The sequence below is a fragment of the Antennarius striatus genome, chromosome 20 (genome assembly GCF_040054535.1).
Source record: "Antennarius striatus isolate MH-2024 chromosome 20, ASM4005453v1, whole genome shotgun sequence".
NCBI classification, from domain to species: domain Eukaryota; kingdom Metazoa; phylum Chordata; class Actinopteri; order Lophiiformes; family Antennariidae; genus Antennarius; species Antennarius striatus.
The window spans coordinates 6234708-6260267 of NC_090795.1; the positions used below are offsets into that span (position 1 = coordinate 6234708).

At 38.3% G+C, this 25560-nt stretch overlaps 3 protein-coding genes and 1 pseudogene across 4 annotated transcripts; 3 read left to right on the forward strand and 1 right to left on the reverse strand.

The window, feature by feature from the left end:
• Positions 1-5692: 5692 nt before the first annotated feature.
• LOC137587601 (Golgi reassembly-stacking protein 1-like) lies at positions 5693-11042 on the reverse strand. Of its 2 annotated transcripts, none has more exons than XM_068304120.1 (9): positions 10839-11042; positions 10331-10411; positions 9411-9614; positions 8999-9085; positions 8754-8884; positions 8263-8395; positions 8050-8167; positions 7842-7952; positions 5693-7492 (listed from the first exon to the last, which is right to left on the reverse strand). In XM_068304120.1, the coding sequence occupies exons 1-9, from the start codon at positions 10902-10904 to the stop codon at positions 7230-7232; spliced, it is 1194 nt and encodes a 397-aa protein (XP_068160221.1). In that variant the 5' UTR covers positions 10905-11042; the 3' UTR covers positions 5693-7229. The 2 variants fall into 2 exon arrangements, with proteins under 2 accessions (XP_068160221.1, XP_068160220.1); XM_068304119.1 differs by having other exon boundaries at positions 7842-7955.
• A 1273-nt stretch (positions 11043-12315) lies between these two features.
• LOC137587884 (chymotrypsin-like elastase family member 1) lies at positions 12316-14208 on the forward strand. Its single transcript, XM_068304567.1, has 8 exons — positions 12316-12349; positions 12459-12553; positions 12638-12741; positions 12919-13047; positions 13142-13278; positions 13384-13529; positions 13794-13943; positions 14203-14208. The coding sequence occupies exons 1-8, from the start codon at positions 12316-12318 to the stop codon at positions 14206-14208; spliced, it is 801 nt and encodes a 266-aa protein (XP_068160668.1).
• Positions 14209-17856: 3648 nt separating this feature from the next.
• On the forward strand, positions 17857-19604 carry LOC137587885 (elastase-1-like; annotated as a pseudogene).
• A 2540-nt stretch (positions 19605-22144) lies between these two features.
• LOC137587886 (chymotrypsin-like elastase family member 1) lies at positions 22145-24067 on the forward strand. The gene is made up of 7 exons (XM_068304568.1): positions 22145-22178; positions 22287-22381; positions 22487-22590; positions 22826-22954; positions 23035-23171; positions 23275-23420; positions 23699-24067. Exons 1-7 carry the CDS (start codon positions 22145-22147, stop codon positions 23948-23950), a joined length of 897 nt encoding a protein of 298 aa, XP_068160669.1. The 3' UTR covers positions 23951-24067.
• Positions 24068-25560: the final 1493 nt, after the last annotated feature.

Genomic DNA, 25560 nt, shown 5'->3' on the forward strand with positions numbered 1-25560 from the left:
ATTTAAGAGCACAATGGTAAAGTGGATGCCGGACAGCACTCGAGAGCAGGGTGGGTGAAAATATAAAGGTTTCACCGCCCCCCCTCCCCCTCCCCCAACCCCATCCACCACTCACACACAGACTACTTTCGCTGCAAAGTAATTACAAAAATCTCAAGGGGCAGCTGCGTGTGTGTGTGTGTGTGTTTTTGTGTGTGTGTGTGTGTGTGTGTGTGTGTGTGAGCATTGGCCTAACCTGATAACAGCATGTTTTTCACGTGATGTACATATTCCTCCCAACCCCAGATTTTGTACTCCAGTTTGTTCCTTGTTTGCATCGACCCTCCAGTTTCCTCCATTAAATTCAAACTCCCTCCCTACTACATTTGAATATTATTACACTCTCCATGTCTTGGGGGGGGGGGGGGGGGGGGCTCAGCAGTAGAGGGCTTTAGATGTTTACTTGAGAATGGCTTGCTTACAGATGCTGCAGTCTTAGGTTTGTGTATCCAAACGAAGCAGAAAAACATTACTGTATTTGCCAACAGATTATCAATCAATTTAAGTCATCTCAAGAGATTAAAAAAAAATAAAATGCTCCACTGCATTTTTTGTGCTCGGGTAGTTTGCGTTGCAAGAAAATGACAACCTGCGTATTGTTTCATATTAGCTTTAAGTGATTGTCTTCATTTAAGAGGCAACAGAAACAAGCAGACTAAACAAAAGCAACACCAAAAACACGAGGACCATAATTATATCAGGTGATGCAACAGGAGTATTCAATGTTTTACACAGTCAGCAATTACTGTGTCCCCATCAGCGTTAATTACAGCAAGTAATTCTGCCTCTCACAGACCGATCCTGATTGCAGGATGTTAAACATGGTCGACCGGGTGTTTAAGCTGTCATTCTTTATGCAGAGACCGTCCAGGAAAAAAATATCAATCTCTAATAAAATAAATGCATAAGAATTTCATTTATATTACAGGTGTGAAGCAAATCTGTTAGGCAGAAAAAAATATTTCAAAATCTCCCGACTCCCACACCTCCACCGCTCTAGCGGATTTTTTTTTTTTTAAGTCTGCACCACCGTTCCCTCTAATGCCTTTCTCCCCAGCTCTGTGTGACGGTGCCTCCATTTTGCTCTAAAAAGCTGACACCGTCATTCCCTCCAACCATACTGGCCGTTCCACCCTGTGCAAATACAACCATTCAGGCTATCAGGTAGATCAGTCCTTTTCTCTATAGCCTGACACAAGCAGACCAGATGAGTGATGCACATGCTGCCTTGTCAGATTCAGGCTGGAGGCTGTTTTATGAACAGAAGGCACAGGCAAACAGTGACTGGAGATGCTTCAGCTGGAATTAAATGCTGGGGCTGTTTGTGCAAGTGGTTGATGAATCGTGGGACAGAGGATTTTATAATCGATGGGGTTTCTCAGAACCAGAATTCATTTTGAACATCTTTTTTTGGGGTTTTTTTGGTCGATTTCCTGTGGAACGCTGACATCAAAAAGTAGGATTTATCACAAATAAGGGAGAATATAAAAGCAGCTGTGAAAACTATAAAACTGAAGCACAGCTTCAGTTTTATAGCCTTACCCAACAGCATCACTTGCTATAAAACTGCATCCTGATGTTTCTGACATTCAGGCCTATCTTGCAGATTTCTTTTTTTTTCTTCAGGCGTTATATGTCCTTTAGAAAATTGCATGCAATATCATGTGCATGTCATATATGTTGACTGAGCAGAGCCAAAGCCATGCATGCATTGCCCTGTGGGGCCTATGGTTGATGAGTAAATGAGGTTAAGTCTAAGAGACAGCTCCTAATCTGGTCAAACCCGAGCCTGGGTAGTGTTGGGCATGTCACAGCAAATATGACAGATAACACAGGACACGGGATAACAGCAGGGAATGTGCCGAGTCTCTTCACCACACACACACACACACACACACACCGCGAGAGGACGAACCAAACCTTTATCCTTCTGTCTCATCTGCTGCTTCTCATCAGAACATAAGGCCTCGCTGATCAGAGAGCGAGAAAGCGAAAAAGCACAGGGAGAATGCTGCTGCCATCTAAAGTTGCAATGCTTGACATTTCAGACAATCTGTGTATAAAATATAGAAAATGCTGTCAGAGCAAATTGGTTTTTGTTGTGCTTATTCCGCCGGGATGAAAGAAACAACCTCGAAAAGGTAATGCAAATGGAGTATTTATTTTAAATGTCACTATATGAATTTAAATGCTCGCTGATTAAAACTTAACTTGCTAGGTATTTGGTAAAAAAAAAAGAGCATCTAGAAAGAAACACTTCAGGGTCATTAAATATCTGAGTCATTGGCATAATATCACGAATAATTAACAGAAGAACTGCAGGGATTGAAATAAACTAGATGATGTGTAAAAGAAACGATCTGATTTTGAGAACTTGCAGTAACAAAAATGCAACATACATCACTTTTAGGATTAGGAGAGTGCACAGCAGCAGCAGGTGGGTTCAGGCTCCACATCAGCAGGGTCGTGCTGACAGTAGAACAATGTGTGCTGCCTTGTGTGGCCGGCCCCTCGCCCTTTGTTGAATGGCTATTACAGTTGGAAATAAAGCAGGGCACCCTCTCCTTCCATCCTGATTGACCAGAGCAACCTATTCGCCTTATCTCTGTCCCTGTTGTCACCGGGTCACTAACACAAATTGCACACGATTAAAGATCTGCTTTGGAAAATGCTGCTCTGATAGCAGGAAGGGAACAGCTGTAGGAGGGTGAAGGTGGCAGCGATTCCAGACAGGCATCTGGCTAAGAATCCTGGGATGCCTGTTTTTTTTTAGGCAAAATAATCATACCTGAAATTGTTCACATTTCATCCCCCAATGAAAGTCATTTTTTTCCTGAATTTCCCATGGGATCATTAAAGTATATATCTATCTATCTATCTCTATCTATGTGATTTTCATGTCTGTTTTCGTGTCTGTTTCAATTAAACAATGTGTGCATATAGTTACAGATCCTGAAAGATAAATAACACTTTCAGTGATAACTGACGATTACCACCTGATTATGAACAAGGCTTCCAGGGTCATGGTATTAGGAGAGAGGCATTAATTTGGAAACCTAGCAACGTCACCCTAGTATTTTCTTTGCCGTGGGTGCTGAGTGTCACAGCGCTTCACATCAGATACAGCTGTAATATGTTCTGTGATAATACGAATAGAATCATTATCCCAGGAATTATTAGCCTACTAGCTCATCTGTTCAACCATAGAGCCCTTGAGGCATCACCATGGGGTTTTTTCTCATTTATTCAAATCTTAAAATGATTTATTTCAATGTTCTCCAGCGAGTGCTGTCTTGTGCTCTTAAGATTAAACCTAGAGGGGAGGTTCTACAGTCAGCATTGGTTTCCTTTGACAAGAACATATTTTATTTATATTACTGCATTTACATGTTTTACTGCATTCTAAAAGACATTTGACTTTGTTAGTGAATGCAACGTTCTGCATAAAATGTATTATGTCTTATGGAAAAAGATGAGAGCAAGGTCTAACCAAAACCATATTGTTTTTTCATATTATAGAGAACATATTATTCCCTTTATTTTCCTGTCATCTTTGTACTCACAGACATCTAATAAATACATTCTGCACCACAACCTTTGGTATCATCCCACTACCGACAATACTGCAACACATTTAATGATCAAACATTCAGGACACACATTTAATGACAGCTAATCTTGTGTAGCTCCTTACAAAGCAGCACTGCTTATTCCTGTCTGCTACCAAACAACACAGTAAGAGGAAATGAATGAAAAAGAGGAGCAAACACATATCCAGCTGATAACAACTGTGAGAGGTGAAAACACCTTCTTAATGAATTCAAGCCCCTCAGAGTGATAGTTCTCCTGCATGAATGAATGCAATCAGGGTCTTAACATTCAGGCAGAAGCTTATTTAGATTATTCCCAGGTTCCGATTTTCTTATTGTGAAGAACACCGCATGGCACTTCTTTGAAAATGCAGCTCCCAGCGCTTCCAAATATAGAGATATCTGAGATTAGGGTGGGAAATAGAAAGTCTGTGAATGCGGTTTGGGACTCGTACCGATGCGTGAACCAAGACAGGTGTATTTGTCACATTTATCGCACACATATACACCGTAAACCTATCATTAAAATGCTACATTTAATCTTACTTGAGCATCAAGATTTAATTTGTTTCAGCCAGACATGAAAAAAAAAAAAGTCATATTGAGATGCTGTTGAAACAATTAATTTCTCATTTTCCAGTGCTCTTTTCAGCCTTATCTCTGCACTTTTTTCTCCACACTTTCCTTCCATCGACGCCCCCCCTCCCCCCCACTCCCTTTCTCTCTCCTCAGCTATTCTATTTCACAATTTGTCATGCTGCAACGACAGGCTGAGGCAACGGGCACTATGCTGGTGCCTGTGAGCCGAGCCTCTCGGCTTGAGATAAAGCCAGGCTGACAAGCGGGTTCAGCAGCGTCACACTGTCCTTTGAAACAGCCTCAGAAAAGGAGGAAAAACCAAGGCCAGGCATGTTCCTTCAAAGGTGCTCCCCTTAATGCTTCACCTCTTGACTCCTCCTGGCGCTCAGCTGCTGGGTTGCGCCTCCGGCTGCTTCTTTAAATACCACCTTTGTGTTGCAATGGGAACAAAGGGGAAGAAACACCCTGAGGATGTGGTTTTTTTTTTTTTTTTAAACCAATACAACAATAAAAACAGCCCAGCACCATATTGTTAATACGAAGCTTTAATTTTTATGTTGATGCTTAAATTCTACGATTCATGTTTGGTGTGTAGGTGGAGAAGCTGAAGCTGCTTAGCCAGCACCATCTTAAAAATATAATCCCTCCTTCAGCACACACACTTAGGTGTGCCAGCTCATTTATGAACACCTCTCACCATCTGACGGAGACGCACAAATCCGTTCCTCATTTCTATCATCCCCCTACAGTCACTTGCTGCCCATCCCCCCCCTTTAAATGAAGTAGGCCCCCAGTAAATAATTGAAGGATATTCCTACTTCTTCAGCTTCGCTTTTGTGGCACAATATTTGGTTATTCCAATATGTACTGAACACATACTGATTTCTGTTATGGACTGATGCAGTCTCTGAGTCAGAGGAGAAGGATCATTGAATTCAAATGACAAAATGAAATAGAAACATCGGTCTCTAAATGATTTCTCACATTTCCATAATGTGATGCCCTTCAATTTCTTCTGAATGGATTTGATGAGAGATCTTCCTGCCAACTGGGCCGTACGTCCCAACAGGTATCTAATACAATGTGTGGCTAATGATGAAAAGATTCAGCTTTGGGTACTACAAATGATATAAATGATGCATTGAAGCTGTTAAAATTATCCCCACAAATGAAAGCTGCTCTTGTTCTGGAATGCCAGGCTAGCAAATTTCATAATTGTTCTGATCTTTGCAAAAACAATGTAGAAAAACACCCTAAGTTGAGGCAAAATATAACATAGCAGACATAATTTGACTGTAATTGTTAGGATACAAGGGTAGAAAGCTGAAGCTCCTCTATGGTGGGGTGTGCTCCGAGTGTTTGCTGCCACCTACTGTGTCAAAGCTTAAACTTCCACCTCTATGAATACCGCATTCACGCCCACGCACACCTGATAGAATCACCCACACACAGAAACACACACACACACACACGTTTGGCTTGAGCATTGTGTTTTAATAAATAACTTTCTCCAGCAATAAAAATCTGAAGCAAAATTTAGTTACAGCCACGAAATAAAGAAGAGGAAACCAAAGAAGCATCAAAATGGCTCATTTCTTTTAAAACAGTGAATCGACTCGCACCTAACGGGGGGAGGGGGGATTTAAATGGCGACATAAGGCAAAGAGGCTTAAACTTAAATGCCTGAGATTTTTTTCTTTTTAATATATGTACAAGTAGTCCTCAAGATATGAACATTCATAGATACAAACAACCTTGTGCCGCTATATCCGACTACTGCAGTACCCCTTTTTGTCCCAACCCCCCGCCGAGCAGCACCGCAACATCTCCCCAGTTTTTTCTTGTTCATGTCTCTGTGAGCATCTCAGCGCATCAGGCTTGGTACATCCTTGGACACTTTACTGTTTATCAAGACTGATAAAGTAAAGGCTAGTGAAAGATAGTGCTAGTGGTTTTGGCAAAAAGCATAAGGCAAGTGATGATAATGCTAAAGAAACATCATCTCTCCTTTGAGAACTCTGTCTCTCACTGGCAATAATTCCTCCCTCCTCCTCTTCCTTCGCTCTAAAGCTAAATTACATTACAATGTTGTTTTTATGTCCTGTAACAGTTTCTGGTAAGTCTTAGGGAATAGTACTTTCTTATTTAGAGTAGTAATGACATTTAAATGACCCCAAATGGCAATTATGGATTCATCCATCCATCTATTTTCTTCCACATTGAGGGTCACAGGGGTTGCTGGAGCCTATGCCAGCAAACTTTGGGCAAAAGGCATATACTGTATATATGCGTGTGTGTGTGTGTGTGTGTGTGCACGCATGCAATTACAGTATTTTCCGCACCTAAAAGCCTTTAATTTTCTCAATTTCTTATAATCCAATGTGCCTTATATATGAAAAAAGTTTTAAAATAGAACATTCATTGAAGATGAGTCCTCAGATGCGTTTTGTAATCCAGTGCGCTTTATAATCCAGTGTGCCTTGTGTATGATTTTTTTTTTTTTAAATAGACCATTCATTGGAGGTGCACCTTATAATCCAGTGCACCTTACAGTGCCCCACCCTGTAAAATATAAATACACAGCACATGATGTATCTGTCTTAGCTAAAGCCCTACCTTTCTCTTAGCGGGGTTGCATACTATGTATGAGACAAGACAAGATGTTATTCACCTTTGGCTTTTTCAGTGCAAACAAGAATAATGTCAAACAATGGCTCAGACTCAACTGAGGCATCATCCTGCATAAAGTTGAGACAAGAATTATTCTATTTTCATTCTATTATTCTATTCTTCAACTATAAAGTAGATTCAGACAGTTTTAGGAATTAATCTCTTTTCCAGCAATCACTTTTTTTATATGTGCAATTTAGCATGCAGTAGTGGCACGTGTATATGTGGAAATAAATTCAAAAATAATTTCTCTGTTGCAACTTAGAATCATAAGTGAAGCTTTCCAATGTGAACTAAATCTCTAACATACCTCCATAGCCAGTGAGACACTCATACTGTCACACTGTATTCCTAACTGTCTGGAGCAGCAGTCTCTGACCTCTCCTCCTCCATAATGTTGGTGAAGCTTGAAGGCTCAGTACTAGTATTCTGCACCTGAGAGATACTCGGGTCACTCCGGTTTGTTGTGGTGAGTTCAGTGCCCACACAGTCATTCTCTGCAGGAGGAGAAGCAGCGACGATCGTGTCAATAGTGTGGACATGCTCAGACTCCTTGGTGTCTGGCTCTTCTTCCTTTTCCGGTGATGAAGGTCTTTGGTTAAAAGATGAGGTATCTGTCAAAATAAGCAAAAAAAGCATGGGGTGTATCCATGGCAATGAACAAATTGCTTTTGTCATTCGCATTAATGTTTTAATTTGTGGCATTAATTTTGTCATGTACAAATATTAAAAATGCTATTGGTGTTTTAGCTGGGATAAACATATTTTAATATATTGGGTAATAAATATATATGTGTGTGTGTGTGTATTTATTTTGAGTAAGATGTTTTTAAGAATCAACGACAAAGTGATTACAGGAACACAGATACGACAACAGTGGCTGGTTTAAACTGGTTTAGGTTTTAAATGTTTGTCTACTCAGCTACACAATCAATTACTTGCAGAATGCATAAAATTACTTACCAAAGGTACACTGACCACCAGAGTCATCTCCATAATCAGCAAGCATGGAGTCATAGGTGGAAACCATGTCTGACAAGTCTGGAGTCACTGCTTCAGGTATGGTGGAAATATCTGCTTTACAAAAAAAAAAAAAAATTATAATAAGCTACTGTATGTGGGAAAAAAAGAATAAGTCATGGTTATGCCTTTTGAACTAAAACATGTTTACCAAAGTCTACAGCTGACTGTGTAGGTGAGGTCACACACAAGTCTTGCAGAGCTCCTTCAATTTGATTAAAACGTACTTCCCTGGCACTTGAGGGGCTACATTCAGTTACCGAAGGCACCTGAGAACAGATATTCACACTGGGAAAAAATCCAATAAAGGCTTCTACCAAAGATCATTCAATAAAAGAACGTGAAGGCATGCCACAAGCTGTACCTCGGTTTGGTGAAGCAGCTCTATGTTGCTGGCAGACACCGTGGATGGAGGATGATATTTGTTTTCGGTGTTTGGGTGGACTGGGCGTGTTGGGATTCTGTGCAGGTATCCATAGCCAATGCCACAACCCAAGCTGCAACGTAAGACAGAACCATTAAGTGCATGTGTGTGTATATGTATATAAATATCTATATGTATATGTAGGTGGGAAAAAGTATGAGAACCTTTTATAAGTTCATGGTTTTCTGTGTTAATTCATCATAAAATATGACCTGATCTTCATTTAGGTTGAGGGTATTAACAAATATAATGTGCCTCTATACTGAAGGAGTGTTCAATATAGATATTTTTTGTCAATACCCTAGACTTAGATGAAAATCAGGCCACATTTCAGGTCACAAACCATTTCATATACTTTTTCTTGCCAATGTACACAGGTGACAATTATTTCCCAGCTTTTGATAAACCACTTCAGTTCAAAGACGCAGTACCTTCCCTCTCCTCCCCATGCTCCATTTGGAGTCACCACAACCTCTCTGCATTGGTCAGTCTTTGTGTTGTACACCAGCAGCTTCAGAGGTTTCCCCTCATTGGCTTCAATCAAAGAAAAGAAATCCTCTGACTGCAAAGGTTGTGCAGACACAATTTCAGATTATGTTCTCTATTCTGTTTATGGTTGTTTGTTCTTATATTCATTTACATACTGTAAATAAAAGCATAACACAGAAGAGCTTACATCTTGTAACACCTGGTCTGCTCCCACGATGAAGTCATTGTGAGCGATAAGCCCAGCTAAAGCTGCAGGAGAACTGGGTTCCACGTCCTAAAATGTATTTATTAAGAGATATTCATTTAAAACCACTGTCTGTTTTATCTAAAGGTGACATTAATATACAATAATGTGTCAAGTTGGAGGTAAGAACCCTGTGATAACATTATAATAACAAATATTATTATATTTGTTATTATAAAGTGTTCAAGTACATTTGGAATTTCATTTTATTTCTTGAGTTGGAAACAACTGACTGAAAGAAAACATTTCAGCTACTACCTCACAGTTTTTAATCAGTTGTTTAATTACAGGTCAGTAAGCGATTAATGTTATACAATTTAAGAATAGCGTTTGAATAAGGCTGTATTTGTCTTACCAACACATGCCAAATATTCTCATTGGCTCCTTCAAAGCTGCAGAAGCGAACACTTGCGCCCAGCAGACCCTGACCACCCCACATATTACTGGGCACGACCTCCAGCTCCCTCACCCGCAGGGTTTTAGAGTTGTACACTTCAAGTTTGACGGCTTTCTCCATATTTGCTTTCAGAAGGTCTTTCAGCAAGTCGTTTTCTTTATTCTGGAGAAGCAGGGAAAAATGGTCTAACAAATCTATTTTCTATAAAAGAACATGGAATTAGATCACAGTAATAAATGATCAGACTACATCTATCAGACACCTTTTTCCTCCTGAGACCGTAATTTACATCTGACATAAAGAAATGCATACATTCAGGAGTCAAAAAAAAAAAAAAGGAAGTTGGTTAGAAAGCTCCTTAACCACTTATTAGTCCTTTTAATTTATTAAATAACATCACATACAAGCAAAGACAAAGTTAATTATTGTGTTTAATCTCAAACTACAAACTAGCAGCAAACTGCATAGCTGGAGTTTTGCATATATTCTCAAAATCTAACCAATAGATTACCTGTTTCCACTATAAATTATATACTGCTTTCCACTTCAGGATATAAAATAATGACAAATACAGACATTTTTAAAAAAAAGTTAATAACTGAACACTAAACAAAATGATGATAAATGTTTCTTGTGAACTGTTTACAAACGTTTATATTGATGAATAAATTACATTTGTTCAGCTACCTGTCTGAATCTGTTTTCACGCTTCAATATATTCATTTCTTTTTCATAGGTCATTGGCATCTCACTTTGCCCGATTAGTAAATGTGAAAATGTAACCACTTATAAAGAACCATCTTTCATTGGGCAGTATTTATTAAATTGGGTGATGGAAATCCATAATTAACATGAGCTTGACACAGTTGTGTACTTACAAGCCTGGCATTTCCTACTGAGAGAATGAAGTCAAAGAAGGGCTCCAGACCGGCTTTATGGGCAGGAGAGTTCTCCTGAACCTGAAGAGGTTGGGAGGGCAGGAGAAGGGAGGTGGGGGGCACCATAAGTATGTGGTTCACAGTCCTCAATTGTGTTGATACCAAATGTTTCTTCTCACATGGTGAATAGGTTCCTGGCCTCCTTAAGCTCACAATTTACACTTATCAGTCTCTACGTTTAGGACTAAACAATAACAGTCCCTGTGAAAGTTAAGCTTCAACGGTAGTCAAGTGCCACCTCATCATGGGCGGACACCATTGTGTGCTGAGGACTTAACACTAAATTACTGTGTCGCTACACAAGTACCTCCAATATTCGTCAAAGACAAGTGTATTTTATATGTCCGTAAACTGGACTGAAACTACACGGAAGCAAATGATCGAACAGGGTATAGAATACACGAAACTGTATGTTCGTATGTCACCTTTGCGCAAAGCTACGTCTTACCCCGTGAACATGATAGCCACTATGAGTCCCTCCGTCCGACAAAAACGAGCTCTGCGGTATTCCCATTGTCTCGAACAGTTCACACAATTAACGCTGACTAAATTTCACCGAGGTAGAGTAATGTTACGATTCATTACTTAAAGCTACACAGCTACTTCTGGCTACCTAGCATCTTCGGCTATGAACGCAGAGATTGACAGCAGCCGCTCGGGAGCAAGACAGAAATAATAAATAAAGATGACAGAATAATCGAGCGGTGGTGCAGTGTTCGATTACCCGCCCTTGACAAGGTGTCTTAATACGTGTTTACAAATCCAGCGGAAAAACATGATTCATCTATTCATATGTATGTATTAATATTACATGATCACATTTGTATTTTCTAGAATCTTGACAAATGATCTTTTAACCGGTCGTTCGTCAGACACACAAGTTATCTTGAGTGAAAATTTGCGTTAGTCATGAACTTTACACGTCTGGCTGACTTCATTTGCGTATAGATGTACCTGCTATTTTCCCCCCACAATGATAAGAAATGAGAGCTCATTTTTCATTAGGTTCAGTAGATGATATATGCATGCAATGATAATTTCATGTGCCAAATTCATTAGTTATTATTTCAACACAGTTTGAGAGAAAACTATTTTTCACATTGGAATTAGGAAAATTTAAACGGTAATTTGTCCTCAATTGACATAATGGAAAGAGTGCAATTTCCATTTCAATACTGCACATATAGCATTAATATATTTTCTCAGTAATTATGGTATTATATTCATAGCGATAATAACTTAATTTGCATAAGGTAGATGTAATAGAGATGATGCAAGTAAAATGATTCAAAAACAATGTGAAAAAACAAAACTACAACATGGACTCTAATTTTATTACTTATTTGTGGCTTATAAAAGACCACATGTTCCATTACATGTCTTTGCTTCAAAAACACATCTATGCATCTTCTTCTGAAACATGAATCTCTATTACATTATATACAGTTGACTGAATTCTCCCATAACTATTCTTGGAACATATTCGTTTCATATTTCGTTCATCATTTACAAAAGTTATCTATAGGAGAATTTGTGTTTGAGCCAAACTCAACATGTGTGTTCTCATTGATGTTGACTAAATGTGAATGTTCTTGTTTTTTTCCCACCATGATAAGATGTACAAACTCTTAATTCATTCTTCCTGAATTTATTACAATTAAAATGAGTATGTAATGGTACCTATATAATAATAGATGAATTTTGATGGGCGTGGTTGCTGATTACCTGTAGATAATTTTTATTTAGGTGTGTTTTTCCCTTTCTTCAGGACAACATGACATGTTAGAAATTGGATGTGAAATTCTACATGGATAGCTGACGGTAGCAGATAAACATTTTTTGCCTAATAGACGACTTTCTGAAGTTCTTCCAGTCTCAAGTGGGTATATATATGTAGAACTGCCACTGTTCTTCAGTGTTCCAACATGATTGGGTTTCTGGCTTTCCTATCCTGCATTGGTGAGTTTAACTTACAAGTAAAGTTAGACTTTTTAAAGTGCATTACAAACATTCTTCAATCATGAAACTGATGTCACAACTTTACTCACTTTTCATGTTTACATGAAAGGCCTGATTTGTGCTGAAACACCCTTAAACTATGGTGTGCACAATGAGAGGGTCATAGGAGGCAACGATGCTGCACCAGGCGTCTGGACGTGGCAGGTAAAGATTCATATAACGGCATTTATACAATTAAAATCTTCTTCAGCATTTGAAATAACGCTGCTTACTTGGTTTCTGTCTCAGATTTCTCTCCAGCAGAATTTATACGATGATGGTTTATTCTACCACATCTGTGGAGGAAGTCTCATTGATGCTTCTCACATCTTGACAGCAGCTCATTGCATCAAGTAGGGTTTCATTTTGCTCCTCATTCCCGTCAGTAAACAGCCAGCATTTATGTCTGTGGACATAAAACATGAAATTATTGATCAAGAGGTCTCTGATAAGATATCAAAGTGAATTAATTGTCTTCTGGATCACTGGTTGTAAGTACAGTATATTTTTGTGTCCTATCTTCCTGTCAGTGCTGATGCTGACAGGTATCGTGTGGTGGCGGGAGACTACAACCTGTATGAATATGAGGGCAGCGAGCAGTTCATTGGTGTCAAGAGCATTCACATCCATCCTGACTGGAATGGTGACCTTAGACTTGGGTAAAGAAACAGCAAGTTTCATTTTAAAAGGCAAGCTGTTCCTAAATACAGATTTGGAATTTTTTTTGGTCTTTGTTTTTGTCTTATTTATTAGAAATGATATTGCCATCATGACACTGTCTGAATCCGTGTATGACAATGGCTTTGTGAGCCTTGGAAATCTTCCCAACCATGATGAGGCCTTGTCTCATGGTTTCCCCTGTTACATCACTGGCTGGGGACGGATGGACGGTGGGATGACACTCATATGTTATAGGTCATATGTACACATTTACTGTATTTAAGAATGCTGAATAAAAAAATCTTGCACTCCTTCTTCACTCACTCTTTTCACAGACAAAGGAAGTGTTCCTGCTATTCTTCAGGAAGCCATCATCCCAGTGGTGGAACACTCAGTCTGCTCCCAGTCTGACTGGTGGGGCAGCATCGCTCTGGAAAACATGGTGTGTGCTGGAGGGGATGGAGTCGTATCGGGCTGCCAGGTACAGCAAACATACAGTATGTGTGCATTTGTCTAATGCAAGCAGTTTGTTTTTTTTAAATGACAGCAGTTTGACTTTTGTTACAGAGGTATCAACCCTCCAACATCAGAAGTCCAGTTTGATCCATTTAGAATATTTTATTTCCTGTTCCTACAATGTTTTTGAATACTTTTAATTATATTTTCTACAATGTTTCTGTGAAACATTTAAAAAATGAGACTGCCTTTTCATGATCTTCAAACTGGAACTCCTTTTATGTCCCAGGGTGATTCTGGAGGACCCTTGAACTGTTTCAGTGAAGGATTCTGGAGAGTCCACGGTGTGGTGAGCTACGGCCCATCAGGCAGTTGCAACCAACTGACTAAGCCCACTGTCTTCACCAGAGTCTCTACCTTCCATGACTGGATCTTTTCGGTAAGTGTCCTTTCCCCTCCACCATCTGATCATTTCACCATATTTTGTTGGTGTAGTTCAGTTGGCTTAACTTTATTTTTTGAATATTTTCAGATTTTATAAAACTTATGGAAAAGTGTTCTGTCCACAATCTCTTGGGAAACCAGTGCAATAAAATGGATATGATACCTACTGTTTGTGTTTGTTGTACTTTCTTATTCTATCAAAGTATGACCATAGATAGTGATGCTGATGTTAATGTCATTCTTGTTCCTCTCAGGCTTGATGTGCTTCTTGTCATTCACGTACTCTCTCAGTCTGGGAACGGATTTTTCGTTTATTGGAAACATTTTGTGGTAATGCTTAAAATCAATCTGGAAAAAAGGCAGTTTGGTCAATACTACATTGGAATGCTGACAATTTGATCTTCTGCCCTTCAAACTTTGACCAGACTGCATAGAAAATTCCTTTCTTGGATGTTTCAGACCAATGTCAGGACTGGACTTTCTATTTGGTTGAAACTACTTAGGTGACAATGTGGCACTGAGGCAACCCCTTTCGGCGCCAGAATTATTTGGCTCCTCTACTGAAAGACTTAATAAGAACCAAATTAACAAAATGGTAGACAAATGTGAGCAGTCATTGGTCCATCTGGAAATGCTGGATATACAGTATACTTGTGTTAGAAGTCAGAGGACAAGAGATGACAACTACAAAGTAATTGTGTTTTAATCAGCTGACTAAACACCGCAGATAAATTCCAGTGGTTTCCACAGAAAGTGAAGAGAACATCAGTTCACCTCATGTGAGCGTGATTTGTCTACTGCCCTTAAAAATATGAAAGTCACAGGGATTTTAGTTGATTTAAAGTTGAAACCATCTGAAAGCTCTTCACTTCAAAAAAAATCAAGACTATGTAAAATATGCACAGACTGAATCAAATAAGACATTCAGAGACATAAACCTCCACCAGGCTGTGACGCTTTCTCTATTATGACGTTCCACATCAAAGCAATTGTGCCACAATAGTTTGATCCTTATATTATGACTCTTGAAATCCAATTACTAAATATTTGTACCATTATTAGTTTGATAATTCATTCATTCATTCATTCATTCATTCATCTTCTCAACCCACTTCTTCTGCAGTCGCGGGGTCGCTGGAGCCTATTCCAGCAGACTTGATGCGTGAGGCAGGGTACAAACCTGACATGACGCCAGTGCACTGTGGTAGTAATAACAACAACAATATTACTATTACTACTGCTACTACTACTACTAATAATAACAACATCCCGCAATTTATCCTGACGTACTTTCAGGGTAGGTCAGGATAATAATAATACTAATAATACTAATAATACTAATAATACTACTACTACTACTACTACTACTACTACTACTACTACTAATAATAATAATAATAATAATAATAATAAATTAAAATAATAATAAGCTTGTTTATAGGATTTGTCAACTTTGAAGATACATCAACTGACCACAGCCATGAGACAAGGTGTGCACCGGATGAGATGCCAGCTTGTCCTAGGGCCGTACATCAGAGACAACCAATCACTCATACTGACACCTACGTACAATTTTGAAGTGACCAATTCACCTAAGTTGCATGTTTTTTGGAGGTGGAAAAGAAGCCGGAGAACCTATGTAGACAAAAGGACAACATGCGAACTCTGCACAGAATGCAATCAAAACAGTAACCTTATTGCTGTGAGGCAACATGGCTACCCATTGTGCCACCATGCTGCCAGTTTTTATTCATTTTTTTACATTTTAATTAAAACAATTTTAGGGACAGGCTTTTAAGTAGCTAGGATAAAAGAAACAGTTTTCTGGGTCCAGGTTGCTGGCAGCTGTGAGTGGAGGTGGCCCCCACTCACAGGTCCCTGAGGGTACACCTGGATGATAAAATATCCTAGACTGGAAACACAGTGGTAATCTGAGAATGGCCAGAGCTGGCTGTACTTCCTGCAATGACTACGGTCTCTTAACATCAGCCACAAGCCGCTGTCTTTGTTTGATCAGTCTCTTGTCCCCAGTGTACTCTTCTACATTTTGTTGTGCAGAGGAAAGTGAAAGTCAAAGACAGATTAAGAGGTCTGTCAAGGTTGTGGGGATGGAGGTGAACTCGGTGATGACGATGGCTAAAGGACGTTCTCTGAACAAGCGGCTGTGAATCTCCAGCTACACTCCAGCTACCTCTTATTCAGGACACTCGACGGAAGAGGAGCATTTTGAAGTTCAGACTGCTGTCACTGAGATGCTACACAAACAGACTCAGGAAGTCTTTCACCCTGACAGTCATTGGGGTCCCTAACTTTCCTTGACGTGTTACGCCACTAGACTTTATAGATGTTTCCGTTTCCAACCTGTATCTAATGTACAGGTAATGTCTCTGACTGTCCAACTAATTGAGCAATATTGATGACATTTTCCAATTTGTACTTCTTTGCAAATGCATTATACAACACTGTACAAAATGTGCTACTAGATACTCCAATTTTATTTGGGATTAATAAAGTATCTCTAATTTGATTTGATTTAATTGAACATAGTCCATAAATTTTATGAAGAGGACTGGTGATAAAGGGAAGCATTAATACCAAAAAAAGGCGCATTTTATATTAGGTTACAGATGTGGAACAAATGTACGTATAACTTAGTTTCAAAGTGTGGGGAAAGATGTTTCTGTATTTATGGGCATTGGACTGTACCCTATTCCAAACACAGGTCTTAAGTCTACAGAGACATCTTAAAAATCAGGAAAAATTACCACAGAAGCAGTGTTAAAGAAACAAATTTAGCAAGTATTTATACAAAAATTACACAGATGTGACACAAACTATTTTTAGCTATAAGTATTTTATGTCTTAGGGTTAGAGAAATATCCAATTTCAGTCCTGTGTATGTGTACGTATGTAGCACAACCAACGATAAAGCTTACTTTGACTTGACTTTGACTAACAATAAAAATATCACTTGGGAAAAACCAGCAGAAAACAAAACAACAACTCCTTGTTCACATAAAAAAAACCCAAAAAAACCCCCAAAGGGTTGTTTTAATTATTTGCCCATAGGAAAGTGCAAATAAGTACAACTTTGGTTTTATACACATTTACATAAGTCAGACGGCTGCCCCCTAGTGTCCAGATGTATGTATTGCGCCGAGCAATGTTGAATTTATTTTCTTTCACTGCTTCCCAACAGTGCACATATTTTTTCAGAATAACCATAGTTATATAATATAATATAAAGATGTCGAAAATATAGATTTGAAAAACAATTAAAAGTAAAAAACTTGAAAAAGGATTGTTTTACTTGCTTATTTAATGTAAAAAATGCCAGAAATTCCATACATCATCCATTATGTTTGTGCTATAAAAATGAGATATATGCATCTTCTAGAATAAAAACCTTTTTTGCAATCATATGCAGTTATGCATATCATATGTCGGTAAGTATAGCCAAGGAGCCTTTTCATATGTCGTTCATCATTTACAAAAGTTATCTATAGGAGAATTTGTGCGTGAGCCAAACTCATCACATATGGTCTCGATGCTGTTGACTACACGTGAATGTTCTTTTTCTTTTCCCACCATGATAAGATGTACAAACTCTAAATTTGTATTCATATCTGCATTTATTACATACAATTACAATATGTATGTAACAGTAACCATATAAAGATGGATGAATTTTGATGGATACCTGGTTCTTGATTACCTGCATTTATTTAGATTTGTTTTTCCATTCTTCAGTATAACATGAAATGTTGCATATTGAATGTGAAATTCCACATGGATAGCTGACGTTGGCAGTTAAACATTTTTTTGCCTAATAGACGACTTTTTGAAGGTCTTCCAGTCTCAAGTGGGTATATATATGTAGAACTGCCACTGTTCTTCAGTGTTTCAACATGATCTGGTTTGTGGCTTTCCTGTCCTGCATTGGTGAGTTTAACTTACATTTAAAGTTGGACTTTTTAAAGTGCATTACAGACATTCTTCGATGATGAAACTGATGTCACGACGGCTCACTTTTCATGTTTGTGTGAAAGGGCTGATTTGTGCTGGAACACCCTTAAACTATGGTGTGCACAATGAGAGGGTCATAGGAGGCTACGATGCTGCACCAGGCGTCTGGACGTGGCAGGTAAAAATGAATACAGTATAATGATATAGCAATATAAAAAAAATCATAAAAACCACATAATGAAATTTATATGATTTAAAGTTTATTTAGAGTGTGAAGTAACACTGAACCTTCTGCTTACTTGGTTTCTCTCTCAGATTTCTCTCCAGCAGAATTTATACGATGATGGGTTTTTCTACCACATCTGTGGAGGAAGTCTCATCGATGCTTTCCACGTCTTGACAGCAGCTCATTGCATCAAGTTGGTTTTTACTTCACTCCTCATTTCCATATACACCCAGCTGTTGTGGTTATGGACATGTAACATGAAATTATTGATCAAGAGGTCTCTGATGAGACATCAAAGTGAATTAATGTCTTCATGATCACTGATTGTAAGTACAGTATACTTTTGTGTCCTATCTTCCTGTCAGTGCTGATGCTGACAGGTATCGTGTGGTGGCGGGAGACTACAACCTGTATGAATATGAGGGCAGCGAGCAGTTCATTGGTGTCAAGAGCATTCACATCCATCCTGACTGGAATGGTGACCTCAGACTTGGGTAAAGAAACAGCAAGTTTGAACCCTTTTTGATCAATTTCGTCATTAATTTAAAAGGCAAGCTATTCATAAAAACAGTTTTATATTTTTTATTTAACAAATCCTGTTTTTTTCTTATTAGAAATGATATTGCCGTCATGACACTGTCTGTACCCGTTTATGACAATGGCTTTGTGAGCATTGGAAACATTCCTAACTATGATGACGCCTTGTCTCATGGTTTCCCCTGTTACATCACTGGCTGGGGACGGATGGACGGTGGGATGACACTCATATGTTATAGGTCATATGTACACATTTACTGTATTTAAGAATGCTGAATAAAAAAATCCTGCACTCCTTCTTCACTCACTCTTTCACAGACAATGGAGGTGTTCCTGCTATTCTTCAGGAAGCCATCATCCCAGTGGTGGAACACTCAGTCTGCTCCCAGTCTGACTGGTGGGGCAGCATCGCTCTGGAAAACATGGTGTGTGCTGGAGGGGATGGAGTCGTATCGGGCTGCCAGGTACAGCAAACACATGTGTGCACTTGTCTAATGCAAGCAGTTTTTTTCCTGAATAAATCTAGTTTGAATTTTATTTGTTGCTGAGGTAGCAACTCTCCAACATCAGAAGTCCAGTTTGATCCATTTAGAATATTTTATCACCAGTTCCTACAGTATTTTTTGCACATTTTTTACTTCAAAATCTTCAAAATGGATCTCCTTTTGTGTCCCAGGGTGATTCTTGAGGACCCTTGAACTGTTTCAGTCATGGATCCTGGTGGATCCACGGTGTGGTCAGCTACGGCCCATCAGGCAGTTGCAACCAACTGACTAAGCCCACTGTCTTCACCAGAGTCTCTACCTTCCATGACTGGATCTTTTCGGTAAGCTTCGTTTCATCTCCACAATGTGAGTCTGATCATTTCACCATATTTGTTTCAGTTGGTTGACATTTATTTATTTGTATATTTTTCAGATTGAATAAACTGTTTGGGAAAGTGTTTCGTGCAAACTGTCAAGGAAAACCAGTGAAATAAAATGGATATGAACCTGTCGTTTGTGCTTGCTGTAGTTCCTGATTCTGCCAAAGGGTATTTCTCTTCATTCTCATACTCTCTCAGTCTGGGAAATGTTTCTGTTTATTGGACATTTTTTAGGGTAATGCTTACATTCATTCTGAAAAAGGGGTGGCGATAACTCAGTCCACTAAGTCTTGGGCTTTTCAATCCGAGTAAGAACTGGACTTTCATTTTTAAAACTACTTAGGTGACAATGTGACATGGAAGCAACTGCTTTCAATGTTAGGATTATTTTGCTCCTCTAATGAAAAACTTAACAAGAACCATATTTTCTAAATGGTAGCCAAATGTGAGCAGTCACTGGTCCATCTGGTAATTCTGGCAATATGCTTGTGGTTGAAGTCAGAGGAGGACAGATGACGTCTTACAAAGTAATTGTCTTTTAATCAGCTGACTAAACACTGCAGATCATTTCCAGTGTTTTCCACATAAAAACAAAAAGCACATCACCTCATCTCATGTGAGCGTGATCTGTCCACTGCACTTACAAATATAAAAGCCACAGTGATTTTAATTGGCTCAAAGTTGAAACCATCTGAATAATCTTCTCTTCAGAAGTCAAGACTACGTAAAATATGAACAGCCTGGATCAAATTAGACATTCAGAGACATGAACCTCCACCAGGCCATGACGCTGTCTCTATTACATCATTCCACATACAAGGAATTGTGCCACAATAGTTTTTCCTCATGTTATGACTTCTCTCTCATGAATTCCTTCCCCGAGAAAATTTGCGTCATCATTAATTTGATCCTTATTCTAGAATGCCAACATTTTTTAAAAAACTTATTATCCAGATTTGGTTCACTTTGATAAGAAATGAAATTATATTCCAAAAGCATTTCTGTTATTACTAATAAAAGACTGCAAATGATTTGGGAGTGAATAAAGTCCTGAATTCCTGCAACGTCATCCTCTTTGCATGAGTTATCGTGAGTAAAGATTGTATTTGAGTCATGAACGTTACCTGTAGAGTTAATTTTCTTTCTGAGTTCATGTACTTGGTCTTTTCACCCACTTTAATGAGAAATGTGAGACCAGATAACATATAGTAATGAATTAAAGTTTTGCATTCTTAATGCATCATTAACCAGCTTTGTCATTTTATCTGTTTCAGCATATTTTGAAAGAAAAGATAACCTACATAGATAGTAAACTCTCTTGCATCAACACCAAAGAAAGTATGCATTTTATATTAGGTTATAGTCTGATGAAGTAAGACCTGAAATAAATTTATAAATTAGTTTCAAAGTCTGGAAAAAGATATTGCAGGAAAATGGACTTTGCACTAATCCAAACAGCTATTTTATGTGTATAAACAAATTTTAAACATCTAGATAAAATGCCAAATACGCAGTGCTGGAGAAGCAAACTTTGCATAAATTTACATAAAAATAACTTCTTGGGCTACTCTTGAAGAAAATGTATTGGGAAAAATAAATGTTCCTCAGAAAAACTACCTGTCACATTGAAATTCTACATAAATAGAGACATGACATTACATTTTTTTGCAGAAAAAATACTTGTTTACACAAATATCTCACTGCTCACAGGAAAGTGAAAATAACTACAACTTTAGTTTTATTACTTTTATCTTGTTTTTAGTTTAAATTTTCATGAGTCAGACGGCTGCCTCCTAGTGTTCAGATGTAGATATTGCACCAAGCAGCTATTCCAAAATGAGTTAAAATAAATTTCTTTCAGCACTTCCCAACACTGCACATAAGTCCTCAATATATTTTCAGAAAAAATTATGCAAATATTCATAGTAATACTGATTTTGAAAAATAGAGATGTAAAATAGAGATGCTGCAAATAAATAGATTTAAAACAATCAAAGAATGACACTAAAAAGAAACTGTTTTAGTCGCTTATTTGATGCTATAAAATACCAGATATTTCATCACTTTTGTACTGTAAAAATAACATATATTCATCATCTTCTGATATTTAAAGCTGTTTTTCTTTATATGCAGTTGACTAAATTCTTCCATAACTGGTTGTGGCACATTTTCTTTTCACATGTCGTTCATCATTTACAACTCTTATCTTTAGGAGACTTTGTGTTTGAGCAACACTCTTCACGTGTGTTAGGATTGGCTTTGACTACATGTGAATGTTCTTGTTCTTTTCCCACCATGATAAGATGTACAAACTCTTAATTCATATGTTTCCTAAATTAATTAAATACAGTACAGTTAAAATATATATGTATGTAACAGTAACCATATAATTATAGATGGATTTTTATAGATGAATGGTTCCTAAAGTGTTTTTTTCCATTCTTTAGTACAACATGACATGTTGCATTTTGGATGTGGAATTAAGATAGCTGGTGTTGGCAAGTAAACCTTTTCTTTTGTTTGATAAGCCACTTTCTGACAATTTTCCAGTCTAAAGTGGGTATAAATATTTAGAACTGCCCCTGTACCACAGCATTCCAACATGATTTGGTTTGTGGTTTTCCTCTCCTGCATTGGTGAGTGTAATTTACAAGTAACTTGACACTTTTTAAGTGCTTTACAAACATTCTTCAATCATGAAACTGATGTCATGACTGTTCTCACTGTTCATGTTTGCACCAAAGGGCAGATTTGTGCTGAAACACCCTTAAACTATGGTGTGCACAATGACAGGGTCATAGGAGGCAACGATGCTGCACCAGGGGTATGGACTTGGCAGGTAAAAAAAAAAAAAAAACTTTCATAAAATATAATATAATGACATTTATATGATTTAAATTGTATTCAGTATCTGAAATAACGTTCAACCCTCTTTCTCCCTCAGGTTTCTCTCCAGCAGAATTTTTATGATGATGGTTATTTCTACCACATCTGTGGAGGAAGTCTCATTGATGCTTACCACATCATGACCGCGGCTCATTGTATCGAGTTGGGTTTCATTTAGCTTCTCATTCATTCCCACCAATATACACCCAGCATTTGTGATAATGGACATGTAACACAAATTAATTTATGAATTTAAGAGGTCTCTGAAGGAGATGTGAAAGCAAATGCACTAACTAGTTGGACACGAACCTTGTTGGTCCTTGTCTGTGTTTATTGACTGATTGCTGGATCATTGATGGTGAGTACAGTATGTTTATGTGTCTTATGTTCCTGTTAGTTCGGGTCCTGAAAAGTATCGTGTGGTGGCGGGGGACTACAACGTGTTTGAGTATGAGGGCAATGAGCAGTTCAGACGTGTCAAAAGCATTCACATCCATCCTTACTGGAATGGTGACCTCAGTCGTGGGTAAAGAAACAGCATGTTGTTTATTTAAAAGAAAAGAAATTAAAAAGCACACTCTTATGCTCAATGTTTTTTCTTATTAGAAATGATATTGCCGTCATGACACTGTCCGAACCCGTGTTTGGCAATAGCTTTGTGAGCATTGGGAACGTTCCCCACAATGATGATGCGCTGTATAACGGTTTCCCCTGTTACATCACCGGCTGGGGAGTAATGGACGGTGAGATGACACTCATGTGTTTTAATATGTCTCAGGCACACATTTACGTATGAATGATAATAAAAATACTGATGCACTCCTTCTTTATTCACTCTTTTCATAGACCATGCAAGTGTTCCTGCCATTCTTCAGGAAGCCATGCTCCCAGTGGTGGAACATTCTGTCTGCTCCCGGCCAGACTGGTGGGGCAGCAATGCTCTCAAAACCATGGTGTGTGCTGGAGGGGATGGAGTCGTATCGGGCTGCCAGGTACAGCAAACATATGTGTGCACTTGTCTAATGCAAGTAGTTGTTTCCTAAATGTAACCAGTTTGATCTACAAAAGTAGTAATTCTCCAACATCAGAAATCCAGTTTGATCCATTTAGAGTATCCTATTTCCTGTTCCTACAATTTTTTTTCCATACTTTTATACTGTATTGTTCTAAAAATTTCTGTAAGGGTTTAAAAAAGAGACAAAATAAGAAATACATTGCATCCCATTGGCCTTTGCATCATCTTCAAAATTGATCTCCTTTTGTGTCCCAGGGTGATTCTGGAGGACCCTTGAACTGTTTCAGTCATGGATCCTGGTGGATCCACGGTGTGGTTAGCTATGGCCCAGCAGGCAGTTGCAACCAGGCTACTAAGCCCACTGTCTTCACCAGAGTCTCTGCCTTCCGTGACTGGATCTTTTCAGTAAGCCTCCTTTCACCATCAAAATATGATTCTGTGCTCCACGGTACACTGGCATCGGGCCTGAAGTGTCCCCAGCCTCATGCCCCCAGTCGGCTGGGATAGGCTCCAGCAACCCGCGATCCGTGACAGCGGATGTTGGGGGTATAAAAAATGAATGAATGAATGAATGAATATGATTCTGATTATTTCACCATATTTCGTCAGTGCAATTTAGTTGACTGATACTTATTTATTTATTTGTTTGTTTTTCAGGTTGCATAATATGTTTGGGAAAGTGTTCTGTGCAAACAGTCAAGGTAAACCAGTGAAATAAAATGGGATATGAACCTGTCATTTATGTTTGATGTAATTCTTGATCTTGCCAAACGGTGGCGATAGACACCTATTCCTGAATACCAGTCTAGTTCCTCTCAGCCTTGATGTTCTTGTCATTCTTGTACTCTCTACGTGTGGGAAATGTTTTTTGTTTATTGAACACATTTTGTGGTAATGCTTACAATCAGTTTGAAAATAACGCTGTTTGGTGAATACTACGTTGGAATGGTAACAATTTGATCTTCTGCCCTTTGAATTTTGACCAGACTACATAGAAAATTCCCTTCTTGAATGTTTTAAACCAAACTTTCTGTTTGGTCAAAACTACTTAGGTGACATTGTGGCATGGAGGCAATCCCTTTAAATGTCAGAATTATATCTCTCCTGTACTGAAAGACTTAACAAGAACCACATTTTCGAAATGATAGCCAAATGTGAGCAGTCATGGGCCCATGTGGAATTTCTATGATTTTCTTTTCATCACACTGACCAAACAGCACAGAAAAAATACAACGGTTTCCACAAAAAACCCTAAATGAGCATCAGTTCATCTTAAGTGAGCGTGATCTGTATTTTACCCTTTGAAATATAAAAGCCACAGTAATTTTATTTGGGATAAGCTTGAAACCATCTGAATTTTCTTCACATTAGAAGTCAAGGCCACGTAAAACACGCGTAAACTCAAACAAATTAGGCATTCAAAAGCATTAACCTCAACCAAGCCAGTGACGCATTCTTTATTACATAATTCCACATTAAAGCAATAGCCTCACAATAATTTAAATCCTAATATTATGACTTCTTGCTTATCAAATTCTACCACTAGAATATTGGAATCATTAGTTTCATCCTTGTTCTAGAATATTAGTATTTTATTAAAAGCTTGTTTTTAAGATTTAGTTCAGTAACTTTGAAGATACAACTTCCGGAAAAAAAAAAGGGTTGACGGGTAGAAGCCATTGGCTTGTGAATTTCTCGTCCCCTGAATCAACATCTTTTTGCTTGCAACACATTATCAACCAAATCCATACATTTCATGTGACATTCAGATTATTTTATTTTAGTTACATTATTGTTGTGAAAAGTCCATTCAGTCCAATAGACGTGCGTGCTTCATCAGTTCTTGGAGTGAGTTTAATTTTGTGACCAGCTCAACAGCTCCATCTTGATTTAGCAGGCTTTCTGTTGTGATATGATTCAAGCATAATAATACATTTAAAGATTTTGGATCATCAAATCTGTAATATCACTTTATTTTAGATCAGACTCTGATGTATGTTGGATACCATGGGGTTGCCATTGAGTTACCTTTGAAGAATTGAAGGGTTTATTCCTGAAGTTAGAAGCAAAAAGAACCGTCCCTCTCCCGCAATGGTTAAAAAATAATTGAAAAGTGA